Below are 22,385 nucleotides of genomic sequence, written 5' to 3' on the forward strand. Positions count from 1 at the left end.
ACAGAAACTTTAAGCCTTAAGAGTACTAGAGAGGGGGGGGCGGAATGCTAAAACGTCCATTCTCTCCTATGCAGCCTTTTCCCGACGTTTTCAGGCTTCAGTTGAAAACTTCTTCTCAAGCTCATGTCCAGTCAAAATCGTGTTTCCTGTTCGGTGACCGCGTTGATTGATTCGGTAAAATAAAATTTATTTACAAAGCAGCAAAAAAAGGTTGCCGGTTGGAGAAGGCTAATGGGCAAATGATCTGAATATACAAGGCACGCTTATATATTCTTGTGTTGCTTCACATCCTGGTCACTTTGCACAAAGTTTGCACAAAGTTGCATTAACACCTCCAAAGTTGCATTTACACCACCCCAATCGCGGAGAATTTTTTTTAAAAAAAACTTTGCCAACACCTAATCACTACGTGAAATTGCTTAACCCGAGCAAATTTATTTTTTTTAAAAAGCGATTCTCCTTATGCACACTCAGACAAATTTAACCTCAGTTTCGGAGACCCAGTGTGAGTGTGTTTTCACCTCTGCCCATCTTCATTACCAGAGGGAAAAAAATAATATACAAATAATTCCTTATACAGTGAACAACTTTTTCCATGGCACCGATAGGACAGACAAACAGATGATAGATGATAGATAGATAGATAGATAGATAGATATAGATAGATAGATGATAGATAGATAGATGATAGATAGGTAGATAGATAGATAGATAGATAGAAAGACAGACAGATAGATAGATAGATGCTGCATTTTGCAACCTTTTGCAATCAGCTATAGTGCACAAGAAATCAGCAACCATATCATGGTTGTTATATTTTTTAAATAAAAACAACAACTCCAACAGCCACCCTTAAAGTCCAGATCTGTTTCCTTATATGTCTGTATATAGGAGGATTTTTAAAAATCCTGCATATAACGTATTTACTTCGAGAAAATATATAATCAGGAACGACTTGTTTCTTTGCAAAGAAAGAAAGAAAGGTTTATTTTGACATGTCCTCGGGCTCTTAAGGAGCCATCAAGTTTTCAACTTCCTAGGAAATATTTCCTTATCCCTCCCTCTTAAGGAAGCGTATAAATACAGGCTAGAGGTGAAGGTCAACCAGGCAGCTGTTTTCAAAGGCACGGGCAGGGTGGGGCACCTTAAGCAAACAGGGGTGTCATTAGGGATGGTGGCAAAGCGCCGGCCTTCACAACTCGCTCTACCTTCTCGTTTCCTTCCATGTCCCGCTGCAGTAGACCAAGGGACTCAAACTCCTGCTCCCCAGCTCTCTCACACGCGCAAACTTTTATTTCTGTGATTTGGGGGATTAAAGGAAATCCTTCCCTCTTTTTTTTTTTGCTATCTGCGTTGAGAAACTTTTTTGTAGCTTAAAAACAAGAAACTAAAAAGGAGGGGAAGCTATATTTCAGATTACACACACACACACCTTTCCCTCACATTGTTTGGCCATCAAAACAGCCGCCGCGCTCAAGATAAACATCGTTAGCAAATCATTGTAATTGGGACGGTGAAATCTGACCTTTGACCGGGGAAGACAGAGCTCACAATAGTGTCTGCTTTGATTCCTGGAAGGAGGGACAAAGGAACAAGTTCCTTGACAGAAGTCGTCGGTAGAGGCACCTCCAGAGGAAGGGGGCAGCGGGGACAAATGAGCGCGTGGCCATCCCGGGGAAGACCAAAGGGCCGGGCCGAGGCCAGTCAGTCCCCCATCTGAATATGTAAAATAGCGGCGGGCTGGTCGACCTTTGCCATGTGCGCTCCGAGCCACGCAGGAACCTCTTACCAAGAAAGGACAGAAAGGCCGGAGAGCTGAGAGGGAGGATGGGGGAGCTTGGAGTGGTGGAGACTTGGGCGAGGTGGATGGAGGAGATGGAGGGAGAGACGAGTGATAGGTGTCTTGAAAGATACGTGCAGAGGACCCAATCTGAAGAGGCTCCTAAGGAATGGCTGGTTCACACGTGTAGGCACAACCCTAGACTTCCATGAATGTTGTAAACAAGCATGGGTGGGGGTGGGGCGGGTTTGGCTTCGCCTTCTCCCCGCAGTGCTCTTGCCCTCACGCGGGAAAATATTGAGAAAGATGATCCTGCAATTGCAATCGGATGCCCACAATCCCACCATATTAATTCGCCACCTCATTTTGCCTAGTGTGCAAAAAAAAATGTTCTTAATCTATGTTGCTCCCAAAAGCAATCTGACTCATCAAGTTAGATGGCAATGCTATACAGTGGTACCTCGGGTTAAGTACTTAATTCGTTCTGGAGGTCCGTTCTTAACCTGAAACTGTTCTTAACCTGAAGCACCACTTTAGCTAATGGGGCCTCCCGCTGCAGCCGCACCATTTCTGTTCTCATCCTGAAGCAAAGTTCTTAACCCGAGCTACTATTTCTGGGTTAGCGGAGTCTGTAACCTGAAGCGTATGTAACCCGAGGTACCACTGTACTATGTACCGTTTTAGCAAGAAGTAAAGCCCGTTGAACTTGGGGTGCTTCCCCACAGTACAGGGCTGACACGTTTCCCTCTCTCATCTGACGTGAAGCGCAAGGTTGGTGGTTTCAATGTTGTAAACAGACGACCTCCTGATTCTAGCAGCCCACTTCCGTAGGTGGCTTTCTGGAGAATGGAAAGAAAAGTTGTCCTAAACAGTCAACAGCAAGTCACTTCCCTAACTTCATAACTTGCAGGTGTGTAGTCTGGGGGTGGTCATGGAACTAGCTGTGACACTGAGAGCTTAGTTGCCCTCCGTTGCCAGGATTGCCTTTTCCCAGCTTGTAAAGAGAGCTACACTGATTCGTGGACCGGGATGGCTTGAGCACAGTTGCCCAGACTCTGGTGACCTTGGTACGGTTGAATTACTGAAGTGTGAGGAAGGCCCAAAGGCCGCAGCCAATGCAGAAAACTGAGGCTAGGCTGCTTGTGGGAACAGACTACTTGCAGGAGCTGACACCTTCCCTGCGGGGTCTGTACTGGTTCCCAGTCTGCTACTGGGCCAAATTCAACATTCTTTTACTAACTTGCAGCTGGAAGCCAGGTTACCCGAGAGACCCCTATAAGCCCAGGGGGTCACTACTTTCATCAGGAGAGCTTCTAAAGTCCCTAAAATATCACAACAGCGGGGTTTTCAGGAAAGCTGTCCCTGTTTTGTAGAAGAGCATCCCTGCTGAACTGCGACAGACACCCACTATTTGTAATTTGTGGGTACCACCGAAAACATTTCTGTTGCCGCCAGCTTTTCCAGCTGGGAGAGAAAGGTGCTTGCTTTTAGGTCTCCGCCTACGGTGCCCCGTTTTGTTGTCCTCAGCCTTAATTGTGGTCGTTTTCTGTAATGTTTTTAAACTTCCTTTTAGTTACTTTTACCTTGTGCTTATAAATCGCCCTGAGACTATTATTATTATTATTATTATTATTATTATTATTATTATTATACCACCCAGTTGAATATCCTGAAAACTCACTGTCTTTGTTTTGATTGGTAGATGATGGGACAGTCAGTTAAAATTCCACTAGCCGCTTTGAGAAGTGATTCTCCTTCAGGCCTTTTCAGTTAAGGAAGAAATAGTGTCCGCTTCCCAGTTCACACACAAACACACAGTGCAAATGGGTAATAGAGGACGGGATCAGCGCGCATTGGCGATGTGGTATTTTGGGGTCTCTCACTCTCAGCTTGCAACTTCACACACACACACACCGTTGCTTTTTTGGGGTGAAAGGGGATTAAGATCTCTTGGAAATGATCAGGTATCGGGAGGGGAGGGAGCCCCTTTCCGGAAAGCAAAGACGGGACAAGGCGAGCCCAGCGCCGGAGGTGGAAACAGCAGGTGGTTGAAGTTCAGTTGCTTTTACGTGGCTCTTGAGATGCTGCTCGCCTTCCTGTTTGCTTGTTAGAGCTGGCAATTGGGGGAGGGGGTGCATTATTCAAGGGAAAGCATTCCGAACGTTGCCAAGAGTGAGCCTGGCTCCCTGTGACCCTGAGGGGGAAAGACTGTGGCAAAAAGGGCAGGTGCCTCTCGCTCCCTCCTCCCACCTGCTTGGCTAATGTTAGCAAACGGGACGCCGCCTTCGGCATCAGCAACTGCTTTGCGTCCGCTGCTAAAGTCGTAGGCTTATTCTGCTGTGAGAACTATTTGCTGTGAAACTTGTTAACAACTCTCGGGAATGGATTTCTGCGAGCTACAGGAAACAACCCCACCAGCCTCACACGCAGATGGGTGTGATTGATCGCCCGCGGTTGTGCACGGGAACCGCTGGCGAGGATTCACCGGCGGAGAGCCGTGCCCAGCACACATCCCGGGGCTAATAGGCAAATGCTTACTCCGTTTTCTCGCCTCGCCTTGCTGGGCGCGCCCTGATCTTTTATTTCAGGCCTCGCCGCTTGAGACAGCATTTGCCTTCTTTCACTAACTTGCCACGCGCAGCGACGGGCCACCTCCGGCCTCCCTTTGCCCTCGAAAGCTAGGGAAACTGCTGCACCCTGTCCAAAGCAAAAGGCCAGCCAGGATCACTTCACATGAGCAACGCTTGGCCTTGCTTCCTACTCCGGTATCTATTGCGTGTCCTGTGTTCTGTTGCCCTCTCATGGACGTGAGCTTGACCAAACAAGCACGAGAAGCGCAATCGCCCCTTTCCGAATGGCTCCTTGGATGCAACAGTCCTCTTTACTGGTCGACATGTTCGTGATTTATGTAGTGTGTGTGTTAGCAATGTTTATTGAGGGAGGACAAACACTGGGCTACCCTCCTCTGATTCCGATCACTCACGCGCATGTCCTCCACTGAAACCACTGGGATTTTAACATTAAAAATAAATTAGGATGCAGGTTGCACTATTTATTTGTACATAGGTGTGCTCGAACATTCTTTTTAGCATGCACAAAGACGTGGCATTTCGATTGTCCTGCGGCCACACTCCGCCTCCCTGCAGTTTTGCACAGGCCCGAGTCGAAAATTCCACTGATCGTTTCCGCTTTGCCAACATTCGAGGGTGGAATGTTGGAACTTTACGAACATTCGAACCCGGGGGCGTGTCCCTTTTCAACTGGGCTTTGATGGTTCCTTCTTTTTCCCCTTCCTCCTCCTCCCCCTCAATGGAAACAAAGCTCTCCCCTTTGGTATTCAGCTTTCTGGCAAATTCAGAGTGGGCACAGAGTCAAACCTTGTCACGGTGTCTTCTCAAAAACCTGGTATTGATCAACATGCCGAGAAACAAATGGACAATAGAAACCTTTGTTTGCATGTATGCAGGCCGCTGCAGAAGAAGAGGGAAGCCCTGCGTGATTAGCACGTTTCAACCGTGATTCACAACAAATGAGTCAACCATTTCTGCTCCTTGGAGGAGATAGGAGGGCGCGTGCATGGGATGGGTTAAAAAAGAAGAAGATATAAGCATAAACTTTCATATGCTGAGTTTAAATTATAAAGTGGGCATTCGCCTGCATACATTCATGTGCGCATGTGGCACTTTGGAGAGAAAGGTCTATGTTTGTGGCTATGAATATATTTGTCCCCACTGAAGTCAACAGCAAAATTTTCCCTGTTTAGATACATAAGCTTGCTCTATTTGAAATCAACGGGCATTTTGTTATGACGACACCTTACATTTTTATGTATCTGCACGCATTAGGCTTGTGTTGGTAACGGGACCGGGCTTCTGACTAAATAAAAAGAAAGTGCATTATCTCCTTCACAGCTTCAGTAAAAAGGCGTGTCCGTCGACAGGAAGAAACTGAGAGCTGGATTTGTAAGGATTTATATATATCTATATATCTATATATATTTTAAAAATTAAATAACAAAGTCCCAAATTGGGGAGGGGGTTTTCTCTTCGGCGTTTTAACGACAGCAAGTAGTTATTTTTTCCCCCTTTCTTCCTCCCTGTTCAGCAAATAAAAGAGGAGGTGTGGCAGGTGGGTGGGGCTTACCTTTTTATAAATATCCCTGAGGCTATGAGAGGAGAGAAATAATTAAAGCGCCTGCATATCTCTCCGCGAGCAATAATAGCACCGCCCCACCTCCTATTTGCAAAAGGCCGTCAGTTTTCGTGTGAGCGGGTAGGGCGGCTATTTAAACAGCAAGTAGTGCCAAGCAGCAGCTCCGAGAGAAATTAATATTTGTGACTTAGTTTGTTTGTTTGTTTATCCGCATCATTTGCCTTTAATCGATACTGTTTGAACTCCAGACTCCATTTAACTTTCTCCTTCTGTGAAGCGACTGAGTAGGAACTGATGCTTCAGATTCAATTGTTTTGTTTTAATTTTATTTTTATTTTTAAACCCCCTTCATCACAGTTCTAAGGCCATTGCAAGTGTAAAAAAGAAAACTCCATTCTTTGAGATTGCTCCGAAGTATTATGTATTTCAAAATTACCTTCTGGGTGACTTTGCCCCATCTCTCTCTCTCCATGCAGAAACAGGCTGGAAGCTGGAAGCTAAGAGCAGGGTAGCCTCATCCTAGGAGAGTTTACTGGGAATTTATTTAGTTATGATTTAACAAGATTTAGATACCGCCAGAGGTGCCAGCTTGAATAAAAGATTGCGGGGGCCTAAGTAAGACCCGCCTCACATAATTGATCACATGACACAGTGCGCACACACTATCTGAATGGGAGTGGCAATCAACTTTTCATGGGCCCAGCCCCCTCAAATATTTTATTGTGGGTGCCGAAGCCCCCACTGCCCCTAGGAGTTGGCTCCTATGTATACCCCTGAAGCAACCACAGCAACGAAGATCTAAACAGTTTACATGAATTTAGTCCCAATTTTGAGGTTTACACCCAAGTAAGTGTGCATAGGATTGCAGTCTATCAGGGCCCAGAAAGAGGAAACAGGGCCTAACCGGAAGTGGATGTGTTTAGGACTGCAGCTGTGAGATGCTCCTTAAAAAAACAAGGCCCAGACCATGATTAGGAAGCTTAGGTGCTAAATCCATAGAGCAGGGTCAGGGGACATGTGACCCTCCCAGATGTTGTTGGGCTCAAGTGCCACCTGCCCCAGCCAGCTTCGCCAGACCTCGGGGATCCTGTATCCTGACCACATCTGGAGGGCGAGGTGTACTCCATCCCTGCCACAGAGAAATGGAATTGGTTCGAAACAAACAAAAGGCAAGAAGTTTGAGCTTCGTGTGTGTTTAGGCCAGTGGCTTTTGTGGGTGTTGTTAGGTAGGTTAGTTGGTTAGTTAGTTAGTTAGTTAGTTAGTTAGTTTTTTAAGAGGGGGCTAGAAGATCAAACTTTACAGGCAAAGGAGTGGAGTTTCCTACGGGACGAGGAAGCTGGGGAGTCAAATTTTAGTGCAGTATTTTCTATGAAGTACAGCGCTCACTGCCACCCCGATGTCATCTGAGACCAATTCTAGCCTCTTCTAAGGTTAAGCACAAATTAGCTAGATGGTGGCCTCGTGGTCCCCCCGCTGAGCCGTGAAATCCGCTGCGTGAGTTCACCAATGGCCATCTTTCGGCCTGACCTACCTTACGCGGTTGTTGTGAAGGGAACATGGCAGGGCGCCCATGTACGTGAACTCCGTGGAAGGAAAGGTTGGCTAAGCTTTGACCAGAATCTAAATCGCCTCATTTAGATAGGGTTTTTTCTCCCCACGTTTACGGGAAAGGTTAAGTTTGTTATGGAAGACCTCCAAACTCTCGTCAGTTTCACGGGCCACGCTGTCCCCAGCCTTCCGGAACCTGTTGCCACCGGGACCCTGCTGCTTTGGACTACACTCCTATCAACCCAGATCAGGAAGCTGACTTGGGGCTGATGGGAGTTGTAGTTCAAAGCAACTGAAGGGAGCTGTGGCACAAGATTGGGGAAGGCCTCTCTGCGTCATTCTCTCAAGGTAGAGGGTGCCCATGTTTGGAGGGAGAGGGGAAGCGCTGCTGCATCCTTTCGCTTTATTTTGAACGATGGCCCTCTCCTCTGAATTCAATGGTCCCGCCCGGATCCTATGTGCCCTTAACTTGGGAGAAGGTCTCATTGAGCTCAGTGGTGTCCACTCCTGAGTAGACACGCCTAGGATTGCGTTGCAAGTATTGTACCTTACTTGGAAATGGAGCAGAAGGGGGACTGGAGGATCACACTTCTTTGGGCGGCATATAAAATTAATGGTGAGCAACAGAGGTGGGGGGGTGTCAGTGTGTGTCACGAAATAAAATATTTTTCAGCCACGGCAGACATGCACACGCACACACACACGTCTCCAGAATTTCAGTCACTGGACTTTATCAATGCACCCAAGAAACCCCAGTCTGGACGTGTCGTAGCGGAATATTCGTAGGCTGGGCGCACTTGAATTTGGGCTATAAGCCTTAACACGCTTTGTGCAGAGCGAGTTCCATTGTCCGCAGCAAGACGGTGAGTCAACATGCCAACTACAGTATTCCCATTAAAGTTGTTTTTTTCGGGGGGGGGGATCTTATCTTAAGGGAATAGATTTCGTTCCAACCCAGGGCCGTGACTTTCCTAGTGTGCCAACTTTCCTAGTTGCCGCAGCAACAACAAACATTTAAATTTTTATCTTTTCCGTGCGTGCCCCGGGACCAAAAGAGCAGCGCAATCCTCTTAAGTTCCTCTGAGCTCGATGGGACTTTCTCCGGGATACACGCGTGTAGTAGCACTGCACTTTCAAGCGCCGAGGCCCTTTGATTTCAGGGGGAGAAATTTAAATAGTTCCTTCTCTTTCCCACTGGAAGGAAGGGCATTTAAGTGCCTTGGTGGGGAAGTGCCTTCCCTTCTTTCGGTTTTCTGCGTTGTCAGAACTGACTCTATGTTACAAATCCCGGGCATTTCAAGGGGAGAGAAATAGACGCTTGTAAACAAAGGATGGCTTTAATAGCGAAGCATCATGAACTGAATTCCACATTGGTCAGTTTTTAATATATACATGAATAAATGAAGGAGTGGAAGGGAAGCAACATAGGAACATCGGCAGCTGCTGTATACTGAGTCAGACCATTGGGGCACCGAACTTACTGGCTGGCAGCTCTCCCCAAGGGTATCAGATGGGGGCCTCTTCCAGCCCAAACTGGAGATGCTGGAGAGTAAACCTGGGACCCTCTGCACCAAAATCAGGTGTTCTACCCTTGAGCCAAGGCCCTTGCCCGAATGCTACGTCCACTATTCCCGCTGTTACCACCACCACTACCATTACGACTAACATAATCATACCCACCCAGCGGAATTCAAGCAGCCGTCCTAGCCACGTTTTACTTGAAAGCAAAGCCCACTGAAATCGGGGGACATACTTTGGAACAAGGCCGCCCAAACTCTCTGAATTGCGAGTCAGCTGGACTCGCTGGTACCTAGGGATCAGTGGTCCACGTAGCTCAGTAATTGTACGCACTGCCTGAAAATTTACCCTGGAGATACCAGGGAGGGAACTCGGGACCTTTGAGGGCAAAGCATGAGCTCTGTTCCTGAACGTAGTGGGGGGGTGTGTGTGGCTGTGCTTAGGATGCCCCTTTGCAAACGACTGAGATCCGGGACAAGAAAAGAAAGAAAGAAAGAAAGAAAGAAAGAAAGAGGGCGCCCGGCTTTGAGGTCACGCCCAGATGCCCACAAGGTGCTTGACAATTTCATGGAAGAGTCACCAGAACACAAAATTAATACTGAGCTCCTACGACCGCGGTGTCTCCAAGCAAATTAAAAATGGTGTCTGTTCTTAATAATGTTGGCCTGCCAGAGAAGGCGGATTTATCCACCTGCTCGTAACTGTTAGTTCAAGTGGCCGTCCTCATGGGCACGCAGGAACTCTCTTGGAAAGCGAGGCCATTTGCTCCATCTCAGTGTTGGGGGTGGGGAGGAGGAGTAAAAAAAAAAATCCCTAACATTAAAAGGCCGAATTTACTTAAACATTTTTAAAAGGCAATGGCTGCTGGAAGAAGGCCGCGGAGGGAAAGCTAACCCCCCCCCCGCCCCGCCATTCATTATGCCGCGCTGCTAAGCAACCGTCTGCAAAGTACCGATCATTTCCCCTCCCCTCCTCCCCTCTCCCTCTCCTGCCTCTATTGCTCTTCCTGGCGAAAAAGCGCCTCAGTAGAAATTCAATATGATCTTGGATGCGAGGCAGGGAGCTGTCAGACAAATTTCTCTCCAACCCATCCTGGAACTCGAAGGAGCCAGGAAATTTCATGACATTATTAGCTTTCATTCATTTCATATTCACACACAAACACACAAATATATCATCTCTGGGACCGAAGCACCTTATTTCTAGATCTTTGGTGGTGTTCAGTCTTCCTCCACAAATATTATACACTAGCTCAGCATATCCCGTTGAAACAAGTTAGCCCGGAAGATAAAAGTCCCTTCTCTTCCCAAGGGACTTAGGCTGAGATTTTGGGTTGTTGTTGGGTGTGGGGTTTTTTGGGGGAGGGGGTAGGTCCATTGCACTCAGTAAGACTCATTTCTAAGTAAACATGCTCAGAGCCGGGCAGTTAGTAGGACTACAGTTCATTGGATTGGGGCCCTACTATCCCACCCAGGGATCCAACAGCGAGGGAAGAAGCTGAGAGCATATGAGCAAGGGAAACAAGACGTTGGTTTAAAAAAAAAATTCTCCCCACTTAAAAAAAATAATCTGGGAGAGATATATGCCAGATAGTTTTAGAGATAAATGTATATAAAGAATAAGAAGAACAGGGTATTTTAATATATTAATGTATTAAAGGGGGAGTGGGGTTGGAGAACAGAGAAGAATTACAGAATCGGTATATATCCTGAACACAATCTACACTTTATTTCAGACTACAGATTTCTGAACATAAGAAAAAAATCTTTGGCTTGCAGCAAGGGGTTCAGTCTCGCAGTCTGTGGGTCATAGTGTTATTGTTCTTACTCGGTAGGGTGCGGGGGGAGAGAAGAAGAAGGAGGAAGAAGAAGAAGAAAAAGAAACACCACACGCACACGCACGAAATGAAAGAGAGGGAGAAAGGCACACACGAAAACGCGACAGGGAAAAGAAGAAAGGGGGAGCAGGGAAGTCGGGAAGAGCCAGACAAATTCTTTAAAATCAGGAGGCTGAAAGAGGGGGGGACTGGAGGAGTTGAGAGCTATAATTAAGAAAAAGAAGACGGGGGGGGGGGGAGAGACCAAAGTGGAGCTGGTGGGCGGGGAGGGGGGAGATCGACGGCTGAGCGAATAGAAAAACGCTACACATCATTATCATCATCATCATTTCTTACCTGAAATTAAATATATACAAGATCATACGATGTTTGGCTATATAGATAACTTTTTGTTTGTAAGTGTTCGGGGTTTTTGTTTTGTTTTAAATCGGAATCCTTATAACTATGAATAGACAATAAATTTGATTCTTTTCTCTCTCTTAAATAGCACCCTTCCAAGTCCCCCACAAATGTGTGTCACTGCAGGAAAGCAGTCCTTTTGTGTTTGTCGTGTGTTTTGTCTTTTCCCAAATTGTCCTCTCGCGCTCTCTCTCTTTTTAATTGTTCCTCTTTTCTTTTCTTTTGCTTTGTATGGTTATTCTTTGTCTTCCCTGGCGATCAGGTTCATAATAATAATAATAATAATATAATTATAATAATAATAATAATAATAATATTAAGCATCAAAAAACGAAAAAACGAAATAAACCCGACAAGGTCTGTGCTCTCTGGGCGCGCTCACTCGCTGTCCTCTTTGTCTTGCACGGTAGTGGTGGAATGATTGTAGAGTCCCTGCGCCATGAGGTGCAGCGCCAGGCCGTTCTTGATGCCCGTGGCCTTCTTGATCTTGGCGCGCTTGTTCTGGAACCAGATCTTGATCTGCGACTCGTTGAGGCTGAGCTCCTGCGCCAAAGTCTGCCGCCTCTGCTCGGTGATGTAGCGGTTCGCCTGGAACTCCGCCTTGAGTCTCTGCAGCTGCTCCGCCGTGAAAGCGGTGCGAGGCCGCTTGTCCTCCTTCTCGTTCTTCTTCTTCTTCAGCTTCCTCGTGCGGGGACCTACAAAAGGGGGGGGGGTTGCGAGGGATGGAGGAGGGAGGGAGAGAGAGAGAAACACACACACGCACACAAAGGGGAAGGAGGAGGGGGTGAGGGGCACGAGAGAGAAAAGGGGACAGCAGTTGCCAGGTCAGAAGCATTCCCAAAACACACACACACATGCAACACACATAAAGGGGAGCCTGCCACATGGGAGCAACGCCGGGCGTTCCGGAAAATGGGGAGACTCTGTTTTGAAGGATAGGGGGGCGCCTCCTTTCCCCTTTCCAAAAGGGGCATCCGGCAACCGTGATGGATGGGAAGGGTCGGAACCGATCTGCTTGGATTTCTCCCAACCCACGTATATCCTACGTCTTTTCTTCCACTGTTTAAAACATGGGTTCATTTCTCCCCCAGCCCACATCCTTCAGGACGCCTTTTCAAAACAGTCTAGGCCCTTCTTCGTCCCAAGTTCTGTGCGAGTACATTAGAAGAGCCGCATCGCCCACTTTTAGCTGGCGCGAAGGAGAAGACGCCAAGGAAGAAAGGCGAGAGGGGCGAGATGGGAAGCAAAGAAACAAAGGGGAGCGGGGCGGAAAATCCATAGGGAAAGGTTTGTCAGGGTAGGTATTGGTTAGGCACGCGGATGCTTCTGCTAACTTTTCCCCGTCCGGGCCCAAGCTCAATTGTTTGATCGCACCAGATCTAAAGCAGTTTTCTATTGATCACCATCTATCTGTCTATCCATCTATCTATATCTGTGGATAGATAGTTTGAGAAAGAGACTGAGAGGTAGATCAATCAGTTAATTTGGATTTGTTAAGCTGGAATCACGCACACATTTCTAATACACAAAATATACGTATGGGAGAGGCGGTGTTTTGGCCCTCTTCCCCTTAAAAGCTCTCATCTCTTAAAGGCAAAGCGTCTTAACTTTACAGCACACACTTGGAAAGTGGGGGAGAAGTCTGACTAATTAGTTATGAGCTTCAGTAAAAAGTATCAGAAAGTTTAAAAAAAAATACAAATACACACACACACAGCTTCCTCAGCAGATGGCTGCGTTAGGGAAGCGGGCTCCTCACTTATGGGCCTTCGCTGCAGTTTATATTCATTTAGGAAAGCGTGGGGTTCCTGGATTTGTTTTGTTTTTAAAAAGCCCACAGATCAAACATACAGCATTTCCGGCGCTGCTAGAGTTAAATGGTACGTGTTAGAGGTAACACCCCAGGAAACCTTTCCCAACGTCATTCACCCTCAACATACATGTTTACTACAAGGACATGTTTGAAATAACGCAACCAGAAAGTTCCCGCTGAATTGTAAGATAAATAAGCATCGAGGTAAACAGACTTAAAGACTGGACCCAAAACAAACACTGCAAGCGGTTTACGAAGCGGGTTCTGTTGTTGCTGGGGCTGGGCCTAACAGTACCACTAGTAGGCACGAAGAGTAACAGCGCAGGCCTCACCCTGTCTACTCGGGAGCAAGCCATACCGAATTTTATTACGCCCCATTAAATTCGGCAGGATCAGCTTCGGAGTAGAAGCTGCTCAGACGGCGCTGGAGGTTCTTATGCGCCGGGACAACACCGGATTTTAAATCTGTTTTGATCCGCAGCGGGACCCAGACTTTCCTCCTCCAAATCAAACCAAGGCGTCCCTCGACAAAGCAAGCCTGGGAAGTTGTATATGTGTGTGTTTAATTTATATTTAATATTATAATTTCGAAATTCATAATTTTCTAAAACAAAAAACAAAAAAACACCAGGCAATAAATTTAGGCAAGACTCTCGGATTATAAATACCTATTTCAATGTGTGCTCAGCTGTAGACTCATACCTCTTTCCTCTCACAGACAGAAAATAAATTTCTTATTTTGGGAAACTAAGCAACCCCTATTGCAAGCTGGTCCAAAGGCCTTATTGCCGAACGACTAGATACTACTACTACTACTACTACTACTAATGATGATGATGATGATAAGGGAAAATAAATTGCGCTGGATGCTCATTTTTTGAAGCCTGACGCAAAAGTATATTCTGCAAACGCAAATACACAATGCCAGACAAACCCTCATCGCCTACAATGACTGGGAGAACACTTCACTGAAACCGCTAGTCTCCACTCCACCAAAACCCCTCCAATAAAAGCCGCGGATAAATATATTTCCAAGTGGAGGGCGTTCCTACACTATCGTTCACTGAGAGATCTGGCCCAGCCGGTATCCTCACGTTCAAAATGCACATCTCTTTAAACCAACGAACACGCGCGCAAGGCTGCTTCCTCGAAGTCCGCGCGTTTTTGCTTAGAAGCCCTTCCCAGCAATTTAATATCAAGACATCTTGGCCTCGCAGGACTCCAAAACTAGACCCATAGCCTTGGAGGAGCCCTCGGAAATTAAGGCAAATTGTTCTGCATCCCTCCCATTTCTAAGCGCGCGCGCTCTCTCTTTCTCTGTTAAAAGAAATGGGTGGGAAACTTTTTTTAAAATTGCAGAAGTGGGGGGGTGGGGGGGGAAGAGACTGGAGGAAGTAGATCGTCGTCCCCTTAAATAGAATTCGAGCACTTTAGGCATCAGCCAAGGACTCCGAAACAGTGTGTCCCGAATAAGTACTGGAATAAATCGAGACAGATCCTTATGTCGTTCAGACATCGTCTTTCCAAAGCCGCCTTGTTTTTGCTTTGTTGGGAAATGTATCAAATACAAATTATTTTAGGGAAGGAATATATTCATACGTGGGTAAGATTCCCCTCTTCAAAGCAATTTATATCGTGAAGGGGGTTCAAAAAGAGTACCTTAAAACGCCATTTTTTTAAATTATGCAAACACGAATATTTTTTAAAATAGGATACAAAATGAAAATGAAGCCTTTTTCCAAAGATCGCCAACTTTGGGGCCAGTCGCTTGAACGTGAGGAAAACCTTCTCCGGTCAGCAGGCCGCAAAAGTAGCTCTGAGAAGCCTGGCTGCTTTCAAAACCAGGCTTAAAAAAATATATAGATGAGAGAAAGAGAGAGAGACGGCTGAATAAACTAGAGAAAGGGATTAAACAGAACCGGCTGAATAAATCTCAAGGTATTTCCCCAGTCCCCTCATTTACGGAAAATAACAACAGCCAAGAGAAATTTCCTAGCGGCGAAAAGCTCTTTTGAGGGCTGAGATTTTTGGCCGGAGGATGGATGATCGCTGCTCGGATCTCTCTGTTCAGTGGGGAGCAGATTCTAAAGGAGCCGTTCCCAAGAAGCGGGCAGGTCTCGGGTGGGGGGCGTGAGAAAGCGAGAGGCGGTGGGGGCAACTGCCAGTCTCAAGAGATCACATCCAGGGAAAGGTGGGCTAAGAGGAGGGCTTGGTGGGGGGGCCTAGCCGGCTTCGGAGAGGGCCCACCGTCAAGAGCCGCCGCTGCAGCCTCTCTCAAGGAGAGGCCCGTCCTGGCCTCTCCAGGGAGCCGGGGCGCTGCCTTTGCAGGGTGCCGCTGCCGGTGGGGAGCCTTCCTATCAAAACACACTTTGCAAGGCAGCGGCCCTGGGAAAGCAGTAATAAAATCATTGCAGTTGGCCGCGGAAGGTAGAGCTGACAGCTCAATCACTCAATCAATCCGTTTAGTCAATCAAAGTGGCTTTTCTGAGTTCCAAGGAGCGGGGATGTGTCAATAGCGGCGTGATCGAGATGGCTGGCGCTGATAGCGGAGGATTGATCAGTCGCCGGCAGAAAGGAGTTCATAAAGAGCCCCGAGCCGGGGCTGGTGAGGTTGGGGGGCGGCGGGAGAGAGCGATGGACGAAGTGGGGCGAAGAAGGCGACCTGGGAGCGCACCCGGCCGGAGCTCCTTCGCCACCAGCCTCCCACCGCCCAGCTCCGCAGCCTGCCTTGCTCTCTCGGCCCTGAAAGTTGACCGGAGCGCAAAGGCGAGCGGTCGCCCTTTTCGGGCGCTTTCGCGGGCGCTGATCCGCAGCGGCTCCCTCGCTCGACTCCTTCGCCCTTACGGGTTGGAGGGGCTGATTCAGAGAGACAGACCCCCCCTCCTCCCTCTCCTCTCGTCACTCTTCTTCCCACACCTCCTTTCCCGGAAGGATTTAAACCCTCCCCTGGAAACCGAAGATTCCTCAACCTCCGAGTGGGATCGAGGATTCTGGGGGTTTTTTATATTGGGGTGGGGATGTGGGGGGCTAGTAGAGGGAGGACACCTTTATTCTCACGGCAGCATCTGGGGCGGGAGGGAGAACCGGCTGCTGGGAAGAGCGAAATGCCGGCCACGGGGTGGGAATTGCTTCCCTCCAGCCGGTCTGGAAGACGGGAATGGAAAAATGAAGGCCTAGGGGCCTAGATTCTTGTGCTCCGCTGCCGGGAGGCCTCCGCGGGTTTCCCAAAAAAGCCCTTTCCTTTTCTGTTCTCTCTCTCTCTCTCTTTCTCTTTCTCTGTCTCTCTCACACACTTCCTCTTTCTTTTTCGGCCCCCGCCAGTGCCAGTTCCTTCAAAAACGCATCCTTCACACGGCAACACTTGTCTCCTTCACTCCTCAATTGCTCAGCAGCGAATGTTTCTGAACAACAACAAAAGCACTGATTGTCTGCAGCTACGTCCCACACCGAAATCACTAATTTTCTCCCAGCCATAGATATATCCGGGGAAAAAGTTTTAGAAAGCACACTATGGTTTCTTCCCCCTTCCTAACTACAGAAAGAGAGAGGCACCCACCCACCCTTCAAGGCCTGAAAAGGGGAGAGAGAGAGGAAGACGGCGGCGTGGACCCTCCAATCTTTCCAGGTTCTGCCTCCACTAGAGACACTTCCACGGACCTCCCAGCCTAGGTTGCGGACACCCCCCGGGGGCATTTCGGTCGCAGCTCCTCCGCAAGCTGCTTCGGGCCGAGGGGGCAATCACCAAGCAGCCTCGGCCCCCCTGTTTTGCAGCCTAAGACTGCAGTCTCCGAAGGGCAAGGCTGGCCGGGGAGGCGCAAAAGACTCTGTTGAACACCAGGAACCCCGCAAACCTCGGAGTGGGGCACCCTAAGAAAATGCAGGGTTCGGGGTCGGGCGAGGGAGGGGAAACGCCGACTCAGCTCCACAAAACTCCTAAATACTTTCAAGCCGCCACCTCCCATCTGCTTAATCCAGCGCAGTTTGGGACCCCTCGGCGCGCTCTGCGCCTCAAGTCTTAGCGCACCGTCAGGGTGGCCGGTTTAGGGGCTTGGCTTCCTGGGTTCGGTGGGATGGTTAACGCTCCCCGCAGGATTACACTCATATCACAGAGAGATAGATATATATATATAGAAATGGCAGGTGTATATATAAGACAGGGGGGAAGGGGCAACGCTGAAGGCACGGAAGAGGATTCTTACCCGAGGATGGTCTGTCTGAATACCTAGTGCAGTAAACCCAGGCAGGCCAAACCAGCGGCTGTTGAGAATCGCTCTTGGCAACAGCTCCTCCATTATTGGAGCCCATGAGCAGGATGGCGGGGTTGGCGTGCTCCCCGTACTTCGCCGGGTTAGTTCCACTCCCTTCCGAGCAGGAGGAGGAGGAGGAAGAGGAAGAGGAGGAGGAGGAGGAGGAGATGGGGGGCTTGGCCGTCCCTAGCGCTGCGGCCGCCGCGGCGGGGCTGGCTTTGGAGGCCGTGGAGGAGCTGTCGGGGCTCCCGTGCGACTCCGCGCTAAGGTTGGGGGGCCTGCCGAGCAGAGGGTTGACATTTTCTCTACCTGAGCTGGCCGCGCGGTCAAGGTCCCTGTCCCGGCCGCCGCCCACGCCGCCGCCGGCGCCACCTCCTCCTCCTCCGGCCGCAGTCCCGGCCAGGAGCAAGAGCTGCTCTTTCTTGCAGCCAAAGTCCGGCCTCAGGATGTTGTCGATGAAAAAGTTGGTGGTGCGGTGCTGCTGCTGCTGCTGCGGAGGCGGCGGCGGCCGCTGCTGCTGCTGCTGCGGAGGCGGAGGCGCCTGATGTTGCTGCTGCTGCTGCTGCGGGAGATGGTGCTGGTGGTGCGGAGGGTGGTGGTGGTGGTGCGGGTGGAGAGGCAGGGACACGAGGCACGGCGCGGCCGGGGACAGGGGAGCGTGGCTGCCGGGAGACAGCGGCACGCTCTCGCCATCGCTGCCGCTGGCGCTGGGGCTGCTGCTGCTGGGGCGGCTGCCGGGAGTCGGAGCAGAGTCTCGCAGACTTTTACTGTCCGTCTGCTCTTCCATAGTCAGCTGCCAGCTCCGCAGATGGGCGTCTTGGCTCTTCTTCCACTTCTTCACTCGAGGTCCCCCCCTCCACCTACCACCACCACGCCTCACTTTTCCGGGCGGTGGCAGGGTAGTTGGGTCCTCGCTGCTGCTGCTGCTGCTGTTATTCTTGGAAGGATGGGGAAAATGCAAAATAAAATCCACTTGTTGGCTCGCCGAGGAATCTAGAGAGAGATATCCAAAGGCTCAGACATTTGGAGCGATTCGCGCTTTTGGGGCAGTTGTTTTATATTTCCTCTCTCGCCCTCGCTCTTTCTTTCTCTCTCCCCCTCCCTCTCTCTCTCACCCCTCTTCCGAAAGAGAGAGGGGGGTGAGAGAGAGAGAGAGACCAAAACAAAACCAGCCCCCCCAAAGCCCTCCCCCTCCCCCCAAGTCTTCTCACAATCTACCCATCTTTCTCCGAGCGCCGCAGCTTTGGGGTTTCCCCAAATGTCAGAGTCCGCTTTGCCCACGGATCAGCCTCGGCAGATGCTTTAATCGCCCGCTCGCACGTGCATCTTTTCCTCCCACCTTTCCTTCCCCCACTTCTCCTTTTAAAAAAAAAAAGGAAAAAAAGAAAGCAAAAATCTCTGACAGCTCCGATCTTGCAACAAACTCTCCTTAAAAAATCTCTCAGCCACACTTTTTTTTCATTCCGACCGGAAGCACGTGAGGATGGCCCGCACGTGGAAAGAGCCAATGAGCAGCCCGGGAATTCTGTGACGCCCCTGACGTCGGCCAATGAGCTGCATTGGAACTTTGCAGTTACATTATCCAAGGGGTTGGCTGATTCAGAGGGAACGAGAGAGAGAGAGAGAGACCTAGGGAGCTTTGCGCTTTCCATGGCGCATCCTTTCTAGAGTCTGCTTCTCCTTCCCTTTTCCCTCCTGCCCAGGACTTTTCATTTACTTATGCTTCTCAAAAAGCAAATATCCAAATCAACCCCACAAATGACGTGTTGAAACTCCACAAGATGATTGTATGTTTATCTTCTGAGATTCGGAAAAGAAATTCGGAATGAAATCTTCCCTGTGTTGTTTATTATTATTATTTCTAAAGAGTAGATGCTAAATTCTTTATAGAATGCTTTTCTAAATTCGAAACAAAACAAAACACGTTTATGGGGTGGAAGCGTATTCTGAGTATGACTAGTAACCTAACCAATTATGAAATCTCTGTTCCAATGCAAACAGATTTATCAGTACTCTGTGTATGTCCGCTGTATTTTTGTTTTTTGTTTTAAACTTTTAAAAAGGACATAGATGAGCTTTGTCAAAAAGACAATGCAGGGAGTTTCTAAAAGACTAAAAGGGCTCGACCCAACACTTTCCAGATTCATTGATTTAAAATAGGAAAGTGGCTGAGCAATCCTGAGCACAGGTGGACTCAAGAATAGGTCTGTGGAATTTTTTCCTGGTTTATGTGTGCATAGGATTGCAGACTTAAGCACATGCTCCCCTCTCACTATTTTTTTTTAAACAACAACACCCAAACCAAACACGACGGTTAAACGCTGCCTTTTGGGCAAGCACGCTTGTCAATTCCAGGGAACATTTATCAATATTTCTTTCTTGCAGATAATTCTACCAGCGTGCATATGCCCCCATAATGTCCTCACTCATTAACAGGTGGCATTTAAAAGAACAGGAAAATAGTTGGAGAGCTGAGTGTCGGTTTAAAGGATAGTATTCAGTCTTAGCCTAACCTGCGGTTGAACGTGCAGGTACAAAAGCGGCCAATTTATCAGCTGTTCGTTTACATGATAGTGAAAGGCCAATGTCACACACACACGTGATATGAAAGAACACTGAAAAACAAATCATCCTCATAAAAACTAATAGCAATAATCCAAACTGGATTCATTTAGTTTATTCGCACACTGAGATTTTTATTTTTTTGCAGACAAAACAGGATTGGTCTGTTGTTGCTTTTCGTTTGCACCACGTTGCCCTCTAATATAATGTTATCCTTGCTTTAATCATTTTTGCATGGATCATTTATTGTCTGCAACGCATTCTTTTCTCTCTCTCTCTCTCTCTCACGCACACAAACTCGCTTCCCCTTCCTGGTCAAAACATAACACTGTTATGAAATATTAAAACTGCGTTTTTAATGGAGAGGAGCTGAGAAGGATTCGCTGGGTCCCCGTGGTGGCGATTTATGAGGCCACACGTTTTACCTTTCAGTGACTCCGCGTCAATTCCAGGTGTTCATAAACATTCTGAGGCTGCAGGTGGAAAGGCCTGAAAACCTGTTCACAGAATAGAGAGAAAGAAGATCGGAGTCACGTGACTTGATTGTTATTTTTCTCTCATCCCCCCTTTTAATTCTCCCTTTATAATTTTGAGATTGATTTGCAATGGACGCATCTTATAATTTCAATTCTCTTTCTCTTTCTGTGTGTGCATGTATATATATATATACGGGATATGTGTGCATGCAGGTACACGTACATGTGCAAGTACGTTTATTTTAAACAAAAATTAAAAACTGCAAAATCACAGAAACGAGGAGATTTCCCCCCCCCCCAAGGAACTCCAAGAAAGAGTAACTGTTTCTTAATAATTGGATTAGAGTATTCTACAGCGCAACGACTTTAAATCGCGGTTATTCGAGAAAGACCCACGAGAAGGCCCATTTTCAAAGCAACTTCAAGCATATGTATATGTACATACGTATACATATATACGTTGCAACCTGGCAGAGGAGACTCGACGCAAGCCCACAAAAAACCCCAACGTTAAATTAGCCACATCTCGCTATTCCCAAATCTCCTCGGATTTAGCCAGCCCCCCCATTTCCCTAAATTTGGGTTTTATTTATATTTTAGTTCGCCAAAGGAGGGGGGAGGACAAAAAATTGAAATCTTTATCCCAAAAGCGAGCGTGGGTACTTAATTAAATTCTAATTAGGACACTATCAATATCCCATTTAGCTGCGTAGCCTTTGTGCGCCTCAGTCCCTTTCAGAGTCGTAAATGGGGGCCCGCCGCCTTATCTCGCCTGCAAAGAGACGCCTTGAGAAGGGCTGCGAAAGATAATTTATAGGTTTTAATTACTCTTCATTCCGCCTGATCAGCTTGGCGTTCATCAGAAGACGGCGAATAAAACCTGGTCAAAAAGCACTGTCACTATTCCCTGGCACGGCGCTTAATCAAAGTAAGCAGGGCCCCTATTACACGCTGCGCGCCTCTCCACGTAATTTCCCAGCTGCTGATAAAGCTGGTTGAATAATGCTGCAGTCCTTCGGAGACACCATTTACAGAAATGACTTTATTGACGGCTTAACGTCGGTAATTCATTTTACCTTTCATGGAGTGGGAGCCCGGATTTGTTACAGTAATGGGATGATAAATGCGCTGGCGGACCCATAGCTTTGATTAGGCACTGGAATACACACGCGCGCGCGCGCACACGCGCGCGCGCATTCAAACGCGCGCCATCCCGAAATGGGCCAAAACCGGGCAGCGAGAGAACTTGCCAAACCAGCCCCGACCTGCCACTAGGAAGGCTGGCTGGCTGGCTGGCTAGATGGATGGATGGATGGTAGGTAGGTAGGAAGGAAGGAAGGAAGGAAGCAAGGAAGGAAGGAAGGAGCCTCCGCTTACCTGCATAGCTCCAGGGGTTTGCTGAAACTCCTCCGGTCCTTCCTGGAGGGAGGAGGAGGAGGAGGGTCGTCCTGGAGAATTCAGGGGTTCTCCGTCTTGTGCGGGCATCTGCTGGGTTTGGGGTTTGGTGGGTGGCCAAATGAAGGGAGGAGGAGATTCCGAGGAGGGGTGGGGTGCGGGAAACTAACGATTGCAACTTTTTATGGCTGCTCCTATGACACTCTCGAACACAGAGCTGTTGTGCGTTAACGAAGAGAAGCCCACCTACTCCATCCGTCAAGTAGGAAAGGAACAACAACTACCACGACCACCACAAAAGCCTGCTCCCCCGCTTTGAATTTTGGATGGCTCCTTATTCGTGGGCCCAGTCTGTACATTATTTTTTTTTTTATAATCGCCAAACACAAGATAAATTGGAGGTGGTGGTGACTGTTATCCTCCCAGTTCCAGAGGCTTGCATGGTATTTTGATTCTTCCTACATTGATCAGTATTAGACCTTTTTTTTTTTTTTTGGTCCAAAAATAGAAAAATCAGACTCAAAGAACAATGTTCTTTCGATCTATATCTATCTAGCTATCTATGGTGCATTCATTAAAATAAGAATTTCAGTGGAGTGTTTCCCCCCCTTTCCCTCTCTGCTTCCTTCTCCCCCTCCGTTTTTTTTTTTAAATTAA

At 48.1% G+C, this 22,385-nt stretch overlaps 1 protein-coding gene across 1 annotated transcript; it reads right to left on the reverse strand.

Moving 5' to 3' along the window:
- Window positions 1-10,538: 10,538 nt before the first annotated feature.
- On the reverse strand, window positions 10,539-22,047 carry EN1 (engrailed homeobox 1). Its single transcript, XM_083581305.1, has 4 exons — window positions 21,711-22,047; window positions 20,283-20,354; window positions 17,248-18,288; window positions 10,539-11,930 (listed from the first exon to the last, which is right to left on the reverse strand). Exons 3-4 carry the CDS (start codon window positions 18,080-18,082, stop codon window positions 11,614-11,616), a joined length of 1,152 nt encoding a protein of 383 aa, XP_083437431.1. The 5' UTR covers window positions 18,083-18,288; window positions 20,283-20,354; window positions 21,711-22,047; the 3' UTR covers window positions 10,539-11,613.
- Window positions 22,048-22,385: the final 338 nt, after the last annotated feature.

Source organism: Podarcis filfolensis (assembly GCF_964270895.1).
Source record: "Podarcis filfolensis genome assembly, chromosome: 1".
NCBI lineage: Eukaryota > Metazoa > Chordata > Lepidosauria > Squamata > Lacertidae > Podarcis > Podarcis filfolensis.